At 34.5% G+C, this 15,465-nt stretch overlaps 1 protein-coding gene across 5 annotated transcripts in view; it reads right to left on the bottom strand.

Moving 5' to 3' along the window:
• Window positions 1-15,465, bottom strand: part of LOC117174284 (plant UBX domain-containing protein 2) — a 287,058-nt gene that overhangs the window by 73,040 nt on the left and 198,553 nt on the right. For all 5 annotated transcript variants that reach the window (XM_033363237.1, XM_033363234.1, XM_033363236.1 and 2 more), the window contains one exon: window positions 4,055-4,412. In XM_033363237.1, the coding sequence (XP_033219128.1) occupies window positions 4,055-4,412 (358 nt within the window). The remainder of the gene's footprint in view (window positions 1-4,054; window positions 4,413-15,465) is intronic.

Here is a 15,465-nt window from a genome sequence, read left to right as displayed (position 1 = left end):
ATTTTGAGGAACTTCCGAAAACGCACTTTTCGGAAGGATTAAAAAAACTTGAAAAGCGATTGACCAAGTGTATAGAGCTCCAAGGAGATTATGTTGAAAAATTAAAAAAAATTTACCCGAAAAAAATTGTTTTTATACTTCATTCTAAGGACTTATTGAACTACCCTCGTATATAATAACCTGCCTCGTTTCGGACACAAAATAGTGATATAAAATCCATAATTGAAGAGCCGCATGCAATAGCCACCTTAGCGTTGGAACACGCGGAGAATTATTTCCGCTGCCCAAATTTTTCAAATTTGAGTGTCGACAGTCAATACTTGTAGAGAATTTTATTGCGCATCTTCTTTTTGTAGCAACCAGATTCAAAGTTTCTTTTGTTTTTTAGTTATTTAAGGAATACGGAATTAGTCGACGAAAAAAATTAAATACTTTTTTGCGTTTAACTCGTCAGATCTTTTCCGGAAATTAATATTTTGTATGGACAATTTTATGTAACATTTTTCAACATATTCTGCGACTGTTAGCGTTTTTATGAAGTTTAAAAAAACATTTCACGGTCGTGTAGTGAATTTTTTAAAATACTTTCTTTGAAATCTTGGATGCATACTTACAAATGAAAAAGTTGCGTGAGGAAGTTTTGAATTTTGACAACTTCCAGTGAGAAAAATCTTAGGGATTAAGGTGAACATGGTGCGACGGGTTGTTGTACACTGGCCTACCATTCGAGTCGAGCGCAGCACGCCGTACACAATTTTCACATCACCTTCACTTTTTTCCCCTGATGACAAAAAAAATCTCAATCTTGTTGGAAAAACTTCTTTGATCCTTACGGAAGATTTTTCTCATTGAAAGCTGTCAAAATTCGAAGCTTCCTCACACAACTTTCTCGTTTGTATGTATGCATCCCAGATTTCGAAGAATATATTTGAAAATTCACTTCATCGCCCAGTGATAAATATGGGAAACAATTCGAGCCACGCGAGGATTTTAATCGAATGATAATTTTTTTTTAAAATTCTTCTCTGAAAATGTTATATTTAATATTTCCAGTGAGATAATTTTTATAACTACCCATATACTTTTTTAATTAACCATGAAACGGCTTGCCTCAACATCAGTGGAAATTGTTCAAAAATCACGCAGGACTAAAAAATATTTTCGTAAGTCTACATAAAGATGACTAGGTGTACTATATGTTTTTTGGGTGGCTGAATACAAATCCATCCTCAGAATGACTCCAGCATGTCAAGATTTTGATTAAATTAAGCCGTTTTATGGTTAATTAAAAAAAGTATATGGGTAGTTATAAAAATTCTCTCACTGGAAATATTAAATATAACATTTTAAGAGAAGAATTAAAAAATTTATCATTCGATTAAAATCCTCGTGTGGCTCGAATTGTTTCTCTTATTTATCACTGTGCATTGCCCTAAAATTTTTTTTAAACTTCTGGAAACCTCTAACAGTCGTAGAATATGTTTGAAAATGTTACATAAAATTTACAAGACAGAATATTTATTCTCGGTAAAGGTCTGGTGAGTTGAACGCTAAAAAGAATTTATTTTTTTCGTGGAAAAATTCCGTTTTCCTGAAATAGCTAAAAAAACTAAAAAAAAGCTTCGAATTTGTTTGCCATAAAAAAAAGATGCGCAATAAAATTCTTTATAAGTATTGACTGTCGACATTAAAATTTGAACAATTTGAAAAAATTTCTAAAAAAAAAAATTGTTTTTTGAAGCGATCTTAATTATACTCGCAACTTTGAATAAATAAAAGCAACGCAATATCTACAAAGAAAATTTGTACAAAAAAGATTTAAGAGAAAAAGCGAAAAATAAAGCAAATTGTAGACACGAGAACTTAATTAAGAATGGTTTATTTTCTGCAAATCATCTTTTAGTACAAGCTTTGGCCGTGAAAATTCCAGCCCATGCAGAATAAGGATTAAACCAACTTAGAATAATAAAATAGAGTGAACTGAATGAGAATCGGTATGATTGTTGCCTAACCTTACCCTCTCCAGATGCCCAGAAAAATGTCACTTTCGATACGATTTTCGGTCGCTTTCCAGCTTATCGAGAATAAGGATGAAACCGACGCCAAAATAAAGCTGGAGTCTTCCTCTAACTATTTCACCAAAATACAGGGAAACCCTCTTTGAAATTTTCAAAATGGCCTCTAGTGATAAGCATAAAACATTTTCCTCTGCACGTACCGGATAAAAATTGGTGGCATAGGTAGATACTCATTCTTACAATATGTTTGTAGTGGTTTAAAAAAATATTAATTTTTTGAAAATTAAAACAAAAAATATCTCATTTTTTTGCAAGTACATTTTTTGTCCTTCTGGTAAAATGTAGTTATTGAATTGAACGTGAGCCGTGCGGAGTATCTTTGCCTCAATGAATTCCAGCAGGGTGGAATTTAAGTAAAATCCAATGTCCGCACTGTTTTAAGAAGCTTTCCGTCGTAGATTTTGTAGAAAAATTAGTTTGGAACGTTGTAAGGCTAGTTAATTTCACAATTTTACTTTTTTTAATCCGTATATGGGACTTTTTCATGCGTTTCTTCACCTAACCGTTAATGTAACTTCTTATAGAAGGATCCGATTGGAGTTTTATGATAATTTTTTGGAAAGTTCTTTTTATGTACTAGTTTTTTGGAAAGTTCTTTTTATGTACTTTAAGACTATTCTAACGATATTTTTTATTATTATTTTTTTTGAAGATCAAAATTAAAATTTATTTTTTAAAAACATATTTAAAAAATTGTTTGTTTTTTTCAAAAAATAGCTTTTTTATATTCTTTGACATCATGTAGAATACAAAATAGTCCGGAAACATTTCTGACACGCTTTTTATTCTATATGATTTCAAAGAGTATAAGAAAAAGCTATTTTTAGACATAGAAAAACAAACTTTAAAATGTTTATATTAAATCAATTTTTATTTTCAACAACAAAAAAATCGTTCTAATAGTCTTACTGTAAATGAAAAGAGCTTCTTAAAAAAACTGTCTTAAAGGTCCAATCAGATAATCCTAAAAGAAGTTACACTAACGTGAATGTGAAGCAACGCGTTAAAAAGTGAAAATTTCAGGCCCCTGTATATTGACAATCGGTTGATAAATGAACCTATGGTTTAATGAATTAATATAGGCCCTCTAGGACTATAATTCAGGCAAGTTTCAACCCGATCCAAAAAAAAATTAATTTTAGGTGGGGACCCCTGACGTATTGAAGATGAAGTTCTTCAACATGCCTTCAGATTGTTAAATAAAATAAATATATAAATATTTTGATATCATGAATATCATCGAAAAATGTGGATGTCCTCTCCAAAAAATAAAAAACAATTTAAATACTGAATCTAAATGCGCTAGAGAATAAGACAAAGATGAGAGTGACTAAGATGAAAAGAAGGAAAACACGGTTGAAAAGACCAACTGTCCTGTAGAAGCGGTGAACTTGAAAAATAGAAAGTCTATGAATCTCGACGAAGTTGATAAGTTACATGAGGAAAACCTATCAGCACAGCAAGCTCAAAAAATTCACCCGAGAAAGAATACCCCGGCCTCAAACCACCCTAGCACCAGAATATGCTTCTTCAAGCAATTCAGCTCAGAAAAATTTGGAAGCAAATGGAGCTCCTAAATTACCATCAATGTATTCATAGTGTTATTCAGAAGCATTGATCTTGGTGTTTCTGATCATTATTCCTCGTTCATTACAAATTAAACTAAAAATGTTCAATTTGACATCAGTGTGAAATTTATAACAAATCGTGTGTTCAACTACTGTAAATTTTTTTAAAATATTTAAATTAAGATTTTTTAAGCTTTAGTCTCAACTTGATACAAAAACAGTCATAATACGAAATTTATCACTTCAAAATAAAAAAATCTGTTGAAAATGCCTAGGAACTTCTAGTATTAATACGATTGCTTTAATGGTGAATTTTTTACTAGGGATTGCAAACGGGTACACCTAACGAATAAACATACTAGCAATACAGAGCATCTCACATCGTAAAGTGCTATAATACATACTTACAGAGAGTAAAATCCTTTTCAGGATTTTGCAAATAATTTTTGACGAAATCTTTAATTGATTGTACAGTCTCCAGTGGTTCAAACAATCCTTGAAGCACCAACTGATCTGGAAATTGTATCCTAATGATAGCTCGTTGATATTTGTGTAGTTGATTGAATGTTTTTTTATCAATATCTAACTGACGCTGTGACTCTGTTAAGAGTTGTGATTCCTCCATTCTGTTACGGGTTTTCCTCGCGTCCCGTAATAGCACTTTTGCATCTTCAACCGTTAGGTCAAAGAAAGAATCCGGCAACTCTTCTCGGGGAATGGCTTTGGCTCCTGCTTGGTTAAATACTAGCGCATTTCTTTCTCCCAACTGAAATCAAATTTAAGTTTAAGCACAACTCTAAACATTTAAAATTCGGCAGGTTAGGGACTAAAAAATTGTCTTTGATAGTTCGTTTAATAAATAGATTTCATTAAAATATTCGGAAATATTCGAAAATTGTAAAGTTTTGAATAAGAAAATAATCAATAGAACATGTCAGCAAAGTGAACTGGTACAACGTAAGGTCAAATTCATGCCAGTCATAAAAAAGCGTAAATGTGAGTGAGAAACAAGTATATTGCGCATAAGAGGTTCTTATGAAAACGAAACAAGGGGCTAGGATAAAGCCGCAGGACACGTCCTCAGGTTCCTGCTAGATGCCTTCATGAGGATATTTCAGAGGAGTCAGATAGCTAGACCATCAATTGGTCAGTTTTTGGTGTGGCGTGAGCTTTGGCTGATTCAAATCGAAGGCTAAGACCTACGATGGATCAAAGGAAAAAAGACGTTTACATTATCTGAACAAGAAGATTGGATGTATAAGACAAAATGCATCCTATGTTGACCGTATGATCGACTCCATAACATCTGGTAGCCTCTTTACGGAAAGGATCCGAAAGTTCGCCCGCAAACTGAGGAACCTACCATCAAAGACTAGACAAGGCAAAGCTGTTAACCATCAAGCAACACATTGTTGACAAATAAGGGTATTTTCTGGCATAAAGAGAAGAATACAGAAAGAGGGAGTCGCATCATAGAGGTTTGCGAGCATTTCTGGTAGAAAAAGTTTACTTTTGCACACCAACATCTGGCCCGCATCTTCGCCTGATATTTAAAGTCAGATATGCCCATTCCGCAGTAGCTTGTGTTAGGACATACAATATATCTACCGAAAAAGGTAAATTTTCTAAACCAGAGAATTACAGGCCATAAAATGTTGACACTGGAGAGACTTATACATAACTAGGCGTCCCTTAGAGCCGCACTTAGGACATAACATCAGTGAAGGCCTCTCTGCGAAGCAGATACAAGCGTCTTCTTGGCCAGATTTGGTCTCCCAATCTGTTTGCGTGGAACAAGGCATCTGCGACCAACAGTCTTGCCGTCCCAGTTTCACTTTATTCGTTTGTGGTGATTCTGTGAGCGTAGCATGAATTTTCGGTCCTCGACATCGTTACGCGGTAGATTTAGTGTACTCCGAAGAACTCAAAAGCATGCGATGTAAAGTCGCGCAACGGACAACTGAAAATGAAAGCTTTAGTTAATAAGCATAACCTTTTGTGACTTTATGTCGAACGATCTGAGCTCATCCTTTCTCGATGGAATCACTCCAAATGAATGGAGTACTACTGGGACGGCAAGCATGTTTGTTGCAGATACTTTGTTCCTAGCCGATATAGCGGAGAACAAAATCTGTCTTATAACGTTTGTATCTGCATCAGGCAGCATTTTTTATAGACGTTACGTCCTAAATGCAGCTCTGTGGCGAGGCTAGTTGTATATAAGTCTCTCCAACATCAAGGTATCGTATAGTGCTTAAAAAAGTAGCTTATGTTTCGTCTGCTTTTTTTATTTGTCCGGTTTCTATAACGGGTCAAGTTAAATTTATATGGTACTTTCTGTACAATTATTGCGTGTTATTTGTTTCATTAGAGAATTTCGTACAATTAAATACACGAATGCTTGAGCTGTTACATAATTTAAGTACGGTTCCTAATGTTTATTTTGTAACAATTCATATAAGCAAACATACAAACGAGCTTCATGAACAATACATTTTTACAATACACGCTTTGCGTTTTTCATCTTATTTTTTTACGTATGTAGTAAATATTTCTCAAACAAAAAACAGCCAGAAGGACTCCTTTCAAATAAACGTGTACATAAAAAATTAGACCGAATTGCTGGCAAGCACCCCAAGCGTTTGTTTGAAAAAAATAGCATGCAAATATTGTATCTCAGGAGTTTCAATTTGTTCCATTTCCGAAGAAAATTCGATTAAAAGAAAAGCTTGCAAAATAAGACTCATTAATTTTAAAATTCAACACACTGAAAGTCAGTTTTTAAATTACTTCAAAACCTTAATTTTATCGTATAATAATAATTTTGCTGAAAAAAGTTTCTAAAAAGTCGTCGTTGCCATGATGTGACCTGAAAATGCTCTCTTAATTTGAATCAGTGGCATTTCACTGTGAGTAAGTGACACACTTTTCTCTGTCAGTGGATCAGTTGAATCATTGGTATATAGAGTGATATTGTCAATTTTTTGGGTCACTTTCCGGACACAATGCAAGGGGGTAGAGGGATTTAAAATTCAGATTTATTGGGTGAAAATTATTCACTGAAAATTCCTCAAGATATAACTAAACTTTAATTTACAAAAAGTTAAAAATAGGTACTTGTTGTTCCCGTTCAAATTCCCATTTTCATTTCAAATTTTCAAAGGCCTCGAGGCATGGGTAAATATTGATGCATCCAAAATCGACAAACCATGTCCCTATTCCCCAGTTTCCCCCTTTTTTCAAATCCTCGTTTTGCACTCTTTCGAAGATACTTTCCTTTTTCTCCCTATTTTCGTTTTTTTGTTACACTTAAATTCGAACTGAATTAATAAAACCCAATAATGAAATTGAACTTTTTTTAAATAGAAATATTTGTTTGATTAAAAACTATCCTTTTTGGTTGAAAACTCAACTATTTTGCTAATATCAAAGCTGCTTTTGAAAGGAAAATATTATCCATAAACAAATATATTATCTGTAGAAAAGTTTTCCCTAATCTTCGGATATATATTTTTTTAATGGATAATATTTTTCTTTCAAAAACAACATTATTATCAGCAAAATGGTTGAATTTTTAACCAAGAAGATTAATTATGAAATATTTTTGATTTTAAGTGTAAGATAAACGAAAATTAGGACAAAAAGGGAAAGTACCTTGAAAATACTGCAAAATAGGCAATTTTTTGGAAAAGGGAAAAAACAGGGGAATAGGGGACACAGTGTGTCAATTGTTGATGCATTAATATTTACCCGTGCCTCCGGACCTTGAAAGAATGTTTTTAACTTTTTGTACATTAAAGTTTAGTAATTTCTTATAGAATTTTCAACGAATAATTGTCACCCAATAAATCTTAAATTTAAATTCCCCAACCCCCTTGTATTGTACCCGGAAAGTGGCCCAAAAAATAGACATCACTTTACACTCTAATGATTCAACTGATCCACTGATAGATAAGTGTGTCACTGATTCACAGTGAACTTCCACTGATTCAAATTAAGAGAGCAGTTTCAGGTCACATCCATGGCAAATACGACTTTTTAAAAACTTTTTCCAGCAAAAATGATTATTATACGGTAAAATTGAGGTTTGGAAGTATCTGAAAAACTGATTTTCAGTTTCCAACAATTATTATTTGTTTACTCAATTTTTTCTCTCTATCAATCTTAAAAATGCATTAATTTTCGAATAAATGTTACCGTTCATGAACGTTAACAGTAATATTTTTTATTTAAATATCTTTAAATTGTTGGAAAAAATCCTATCTCCCGTGTGGAAAAATGGAGGAGGGCCCCGTTAGGGTCCACATGGATTGCCCTTATGCCTTGTGGAATCCATGAAGGCAATCCAGGCGTAGTCCCTTATGGAAACGACATGCTAACCCATTGGGGCCCAACTATTTTGTACTGGGCTGTCAGTGTTGGGTCAGCACTGGATATCGCTACTGGCACAGTATTACCCCAATAGGAAATTTACCATGGGCGCAGTACTGCGTCAATGCTAGCTAGTAACATACTGATATACTCTAACGATATGACCAAAAGTTATTAAAAAATAAATATTAATTGATTGCGATTATTTTGACTGCAAATATTAATAGTCCTGTTAAGACTGAATACATATATTACAGTTTGAAACATTATATTATAAATAAAATTTCGAATGCTACGGGGTATCGAATCTACATACCTATACCTAAATCTACCACCTAATAGTCGGGAGTACTAACCACTGCGCTAAACCGGCAAGTTAAAACTCGGTGAAAAAGCCATCCTCATAAGGTATAGTTCAGAACAGTTAAAGTACCAAATGTTAAGCTCTTCTTTTCTAATTATTTATTATTATACGACGTTATGTAAATGTAAAATGCACGAACTGTTAACAGAAATATCAACAAAATAATTATTAAATAAATAATTTAAATCGGTTACCATTTTTCTTCGCGTAATATTTCATTTTCCCTCGTTGTAGACTACTTTACAACTGTTTACAATGACGGGAAATGTAATTTTTTATTAACATTTAACATCTTTCATAATGATGAAACTTAGAATATTTTCCTTAAAAAAAGCAGGAAAAAAGATGTTTTCGGAACAGACTGAGTTGTAGTTTTTTGAAATTTTAGAACGCATGAACCATATTTTTAAACGTATTTTTTTATGTCCATTTTTTAGGATATAAAATATTTACCCTTCCTACTCAGAAATTTTAATCCTTGATCCGTGAGGGCAACCGAGCTGGGTCCCCTGCGGGGAACCATACGGAACATCCATATTGTGAGAGTTCGAATTTCAGAAAAGTGTCATTCAATTTTTGACAGAAAATCATTATTTGTAAGTCTGAACTCATAAAAACTTAAAATTAGTAGTGTCAAAAAATATTTGCCCTTCGAACATAGAAATTTTAATCATTGATCCGTGAGGGCAACCGAGCAGGGCCCTTGGCGGGGGCCCTCATCCTAAGACGTCTCAGCGGGGCTTTCTCTACACGGGCTGTTTAAATTTTTTGATCCTCAAAATTATTAAAATTTCTCTTTTTCTCTAATTAATTACAGAATGTTAAAGAGTAATGTTTTTTTTACGAAAAGTTAGTATTTTTTTAGAATTAATATTTTTAGTTGAAGACAAATAGGAATTATTTAACAATTACTAATACCTAAAGTTGCAAGCTTTGATTTAATCGAATTTCCTTCGGAAACGGAACAAGTTGAAACTCATGGGATGCAAGATATGCATGCTACTTTTTTGGTAACAAACGCGTTGGGTTCTTGCCGCGTATACGGGCTAATTCTTTATGTGTACGTCCATTTAGATAGAGTCCTGGTGGCCAGTTTTAGTTTAAGAAATATTCGCAAAAAAAAATAATAACAATAAAATGAAAAAACAAAAATCGTGCAATGAAAAATCTATGGCTCAGGAAGCTCGGCAGTATGTTTGCTTATACGAATTGTCGCGAATTATATATTATTTTATCTTCACATTTTCAGACCGCTCCATTTTACGATACGGAATAACTATTGCTAAAACTTTTTCTAAATTAAATAATTCTCCGACAGTTTTCCAAGTTCCAAAAACACTGTCAGGCATTACAATTTATTTAAAAAATACTTTTTTACAGTGTTCATCATTTAGTCCGTTACTTTTTTGTTATTGTTTCTTATTTGTTTGTTCCCTTTTTTCTACGAAAAATTCATGTTCTATTTTTACTCACAAAATTTTTATGTCCCATTTTTACTTTCAGTCGCTTTTTTATAATTTTAAATTGAACCGCCGCACAGTAAAACGGGATATAGAATATTTCTTCAGGAGTGGAGGGGGGTCCCAAGCCGCTTGATTTTGAATGACGTCTGGGGGCCGCACCACTCTTCAAGAAAAATTTGATAGCTCGATCTTCGATGCGGCAGTTCAATTATACTCAGACAGCATACCAAATTCTTCACTTTTTGTTAACTAGGCATTATAATATCATCTGATAGAAGATTCAGAATTACGAATCACTCTCCCTGAAAACATTTTATTCTACCTTGCAACGTACAGCGCCAGCGCAAGCTTATAGACTTTTACGTGGTGAGCGCGTAACAATCGCGTGAAGCACCCTCTCAGCGACTTCGCTGGACATAGTCGTTAAATATAACGTATTTCGAGGCTAATACTCACACCTCCCGAGATCCCAAAATGTACACACGAAGACGAACCCATCATAAAAAACTAGTTTTTATTTTACAGCTTGTTTTTTCACCCTCAGACCCCTACTTTCCATAACTTGTGAACTTAGTTTTAGCAGCGTTGCAATAAATCTATGTTACGGAGATGATTCACTCCTCTATGAGACGCGTCAACTCAAATAATCCTTATGGCAGGAAATTAATTTTTCTGTCCAAGGAGAAAGCAAATTCGGACCTGGCTGCGATGAGGAGAAAGCCGAAGCGAGGACGGCCCTGAAGGTTAAGAGTTCGTCGTTAGAAGTGTGCAATTATTAGGGCAAATTCGACTAAACAGCGAAAATAAGTTGGACCTCGATTCCCAAAACATCTCCCTAAGTCAAGATGCCCAGGAGGAGACAACAACGACACCTCTGCAAAAGGCATCTTCTCCTGAGAACATAACAATTACCGAAGGAGCCTTAGATCATACTTCGGTGCTCGAAGTGTGAAAAAATCCGAGCAGCCCTAGCGTAGCAAAAAAACAGCTGATGTCGGGGTTCAAACCAAAGAGTAAAACTACGTCGAGATAAATTGTCCGGAGCTGTTAAGAGAATGAGATACCAATTGTTAAATAAATTCGATGCAACAACCAGTTGAAAGAGGCCTCCAAACAGGCTCTATTCTGATAGCCGATAACTCAATGAAATGAGGGATCAGAAGAAGAATCGGCTGAAAGGTCGAACAGACTCTTATAACTAGGAACTTTAAAGTTGTCTAAAGTTGACCATTGTCATCGAGGGGTTACCAATAACCAAAGTCGATAACGAAATTGCTTTTAAAAATTATGCTTTTATCGTCATTTTTTCGGATAACGTGTCTCGAAATCGGCTCACTTAAACTGTTGACGGATTACGATCTTGGATGGGAGCTAAGATCAAAGTGACCGACATTAAACACCTCCCAAGACCAGTAAAGCTATTGGATTTGATTCCGGGTGTATCCGTGAAACCAACAACAGTACTTAAGAGGATAGAAATGAAAATCCAAAATGAAGAGGCAATATGCAGATCCTCTCAAAAACTAAAGATATATCCGAAGCCCGAGCTGCGAATCAGTTTTCGGAAGAGGTAAAGGAGAAAAATGTAATTTAAAATGGACACTAGAGGTCCCCCTTCCAGACTTGACTCTAGAGCCTCTTGTGAGGGCCTCCAGATCCTTTTACTAGAGCCTTTAGATAATACTATGATGGCATCTAGAGCATCTTATGAGGGCATCTACAGCCTCTTACGAGAGTCTTCAGAGATTCGTACGAGAGCCTCTAGAACCTCTTATGAGAGTATCTAGATACGTCTTATTAGGGCCTCCAGAGTGTCTTATGAAAGCCTTTAGAGTCTCTTAAAAGAGCCTCTAGAGGCTCTAATGAAGACCTCTAGAGCCAATACAGCATCTCAAAAACATTTAAATAAACTGAAATAATATGTTCGTACACAGATTTTTGTTAATGAATTAATAAATAATTTTAATTAGAAATATAATTTGTGAGAACCTTTAAAATCCCTTTTAACGGACATCCCTGCACGACCGGTAGACTTCTCAGAGTATTCTCAAGCGAAATAGCCTGGCCCATTTTGGCCTAAAAGCAGGGTCGATTTGAATGATTTAGTCTCAGAGATAGTCACAGTGATTTGGGTCTTTTTCAAGATCCTTTAGTGGTCTTTTAAAGAGTAATGCGTCAGTAATATAATGTTCCTTTTGTATTCGTCACGTACCGAGCGGGCAGAGTTGTTTTGTATATTTACAAGAACTATTTATTATTTGCATAATTAAGATTTTGGTTTTCTTTCTACGAGTCAATTTGTTTGCGGAGTCAATTAACAATGTTTATCCAATGACTCTCTTCTATGTTTCTTTGTAAATTTACAAGAACTATTAATGATTTAAACAATTTCGATTAAAATTGAAGAGCTTGGCCTTTTTCTACGAGCCAATTTGTTTATTGAGTCTACTACCAGTGTTTATACGATGATTCTTTTTTTATGTTGCTTTGCAATTTTATAAGAACTATTACTTATTTAAACAATTTAGATTAAAAAATTAAGAGTTTGTCTTTTTTCTACGAATAAGCTCAATTTTTTACAGAATTAACTAAAAATATCTCTTCGATGACTTTCTTCTATGATGCCTTGAAAATGTACAATTATTAAATATTTAAACAATGTTTATAAGCACATTTAGAGATTGGCTATTGTCCAAGGAATAGCTGGAAGAGGCTCAATTTTTTCTACGGACTGAACTAAGAATATCTTTTCTATGACTTTTTACTGCGTTACTTTATAAATTATGAATCATTAAAACAAGTTTCATAAACATATTCACTGTTTGGGTATTTTTTAATTAATAAACACCATCCAGTAATTTAATAACACAGGACCCCAAAATGGTTTTGAGAGTCTACTGGGATTCTAATAGGTATAACTTATGTTTTTGGGGTCGCTAAACACGAATTCATTCGTAGAATTGAGCCAGCACGTCAGGATTTGCAGTAAAATTCAAAAAATGGTTAAAAGCCGGGAATTTCTGCATAAATTTCGTCCCCAAACATACAAACCTCAACTTACCAAGCCTCAAACCCACAAACTAACAAGCCCTAAGCCCACAAACCCAAATACCTCACATCGTATAATACCAATTGAGAAATTGGTATAATTTAGGTTTGGGATTTGTGGGTTTGGAGTTCAGGAGTTTGTCGATTTGGGGTTTGTACGTTTCTGCATATGGAGTTTGTGGGTTAGGAGCTTGTGGACTTTTGGTTTGTGATTTTGGAGCTTTTTGGTTTGGGGTTTGTGGGGTTGTTGATATGGAGCTTGTGGGTTTGGGACATGTTGATTTGGAGTTCTGGATTTTTGGGTTTCAGATTTGTTGGTTTGGGAAAGAAATTTATGCAGAAATTCCAGGTTTTTAATCATTTTTTTTTATTCCACTGCATATCCTGACGTGCTCGCTTAATTCTGCGAAAAGAATCGTGCTCAGCGACCCCAAAAACATCAAGTATACCTATTATAATTCCAGGAGACTCCCAAAACCATTTTTTGGTCCCGTGTAATCTCTTCATTTCAATACTTTGCTTCAACAAGATTTTCTGTAATATATTTTCTTTGGCAATATATTTTTCCATATATTTTATTGTGATTAATCACTCAGTTAAATATATATAAACAGTATTATTCATACCTATTGTACTATGCTTTTTTGTTTAAAACCCCGAAGACACAGAGGTCTACATAATACACGGGTCATCCTCGTGGCTAAAGCATCATTTGAGTCCTTCAGCATGTAAATATACAGCCGGACGACTCAATTTTACTGTGTATGCACATTTGAAAATGTTTCTTTTACTACGGTGGGCTTAAAATTACTGTATGAATTTTACTAGACTTTAATTGCAATGCGACTACATACGAGTTTATTTAAAATACTTGCATTTTCCTAGAGTCAGACATTTGGCCAGATGAGAGGAAAACTGCACAATAATTTATTCTGCATCGTAAGAGGGAACCGATACGAAGCCGTGTACAAATAAAAATTAATATGGTGGTATTTTATTAAACTTCATTTCCAATTAAAATAATTGCAAAGAAATCAGTTGTTCCCGCGCGGAGCGCGCATATGAGCATGTTTTTGTAGTTAAAAATTGGACCTTATATGAACCATTTTTACTAGGGAGATGGTTCCCATACTTCAAGTATATTATAATCATTACCTTCTGATCTCAAAAATTAACTTAAGTCGGGGTTGGAGAAAAAAGAGACCCAAGAAAGCAAAACAAACGCGAATCAAAATTGAGAACCTACAGAAACCGGATGTGAGAATAGATTTCCAAAATAAGATAATCGAAAGCATAAATAGGGCAACATGGGAGGACCGTATAAAAAACAAAGATTTAGAGGGCGCCTGGACAATGTTACGGTATATCCTTGTTAGATGCACGATCGAAGTGTGTGTTACAGCAGTTGTAGGAAGAATTTCTGGTGATGCGTGGTGGAATGATGAAATTCAGGCTGCCCAAAAAGCAAAAAGAAAAGCGTACAAGAGAACTTTGAACATCGCAGGTCTTAGCAATGAGGAAATAAGTAGACGTAGAAATGATTATAGACGCGAAAACAGGATACTTAAACGATTAGTTAAAGAAAGTAAAGATACAATTAGAGCAGAAGAAAAGATAAAAATATAAAACGATTTTGAAGGAAGCAGAAAACTACTTTATAAAAAAATGAAAGGAAACAAAAATACAGAAATTGTCAACATGAGAAATAGTGGGTGGGAAGTGGTATATGATGCAGACGGAATACTAGAGGCTTTCAGAGACTATTTTAGGAAACAATTCGGAGATGAAGCTATAGGACATCACAACTGCGATGTTGAACACGATGCGATGAAAAACTCAAATGAAAAAGTCTGTGTCACTGAGGTTAGGGATATAATTAAGAACTTGAAAAAAGGTAAGGCTGCCGGGGTAGACGGTATTAACGCTGAAATGCTTAAACACGGTGGCGAGTACATACCACATAGAGTTTGCAAATTGATAAATTTATGTTTCGAGATGGGAGACATCCCAGACGATTGGCAAGAAGCTATTATCGTACCAATATACAAGAGAAAGGGAGATAAAAGCGAGTGCAATAATTACAGAGGGATTAGCTTATTAAGCACCTGAAGAAAAATATATTCAAAAATACTTATTCGTAGGGTAATGAAAATAACAGAAGCAAATATTTGGGAAGTCCAAAGTGGGTTTATGCCAGAAATGTCATGTACGGATCAAATATTTAGCTCAAGGCAAATAACAGAAAAAAGTTTGAGAGTAGGAAAAAAGTTTTCTGTGCATTTGTTTACCTAGAAAAAGCTTTTGACAAGGTAGATAGAAGTATACTTTGGGAAGTTCTGAAAGAGTATGGAGTCAATGGATGGATCCTACAAGCTATAAAAACAATATATGCAGGTAGCAAAGCGACTGTAAGAGTGAATGGGAAACTGAGTGACTGTTTCGATATTATTCAAGGAGTTAAGACAAGGATTCGTTATGTCTTCATGGTTATTTATATTATTTATGGACAAGTGTTTAGGAATGGCTCTCTTCGACGAAGAGGGTGTGGATCTCGAAACAGTAAGGGTACGAGG

Source organism: Belonocnema kinseyi, chromosome 6 (assembly GCF_010883055.1).
Source record: "Belonocnema kinseyi isolate 2016_QV_RU_SX_M_011 chromosome 6, B_treatae_v1, whole genome shotgun sequence".
Classification (NCBI taxonomy): Eukaryota; Metazoa; Arthropoda; class Insecta; order Hymenoptera; family Cynipidae; genus Belonocnema; species Belonocnema kinseyi.
Note: the sequence above shows the minus strand (reverse complement) of the source record. Positions and strands in the feature narration are given on the sequence as shown.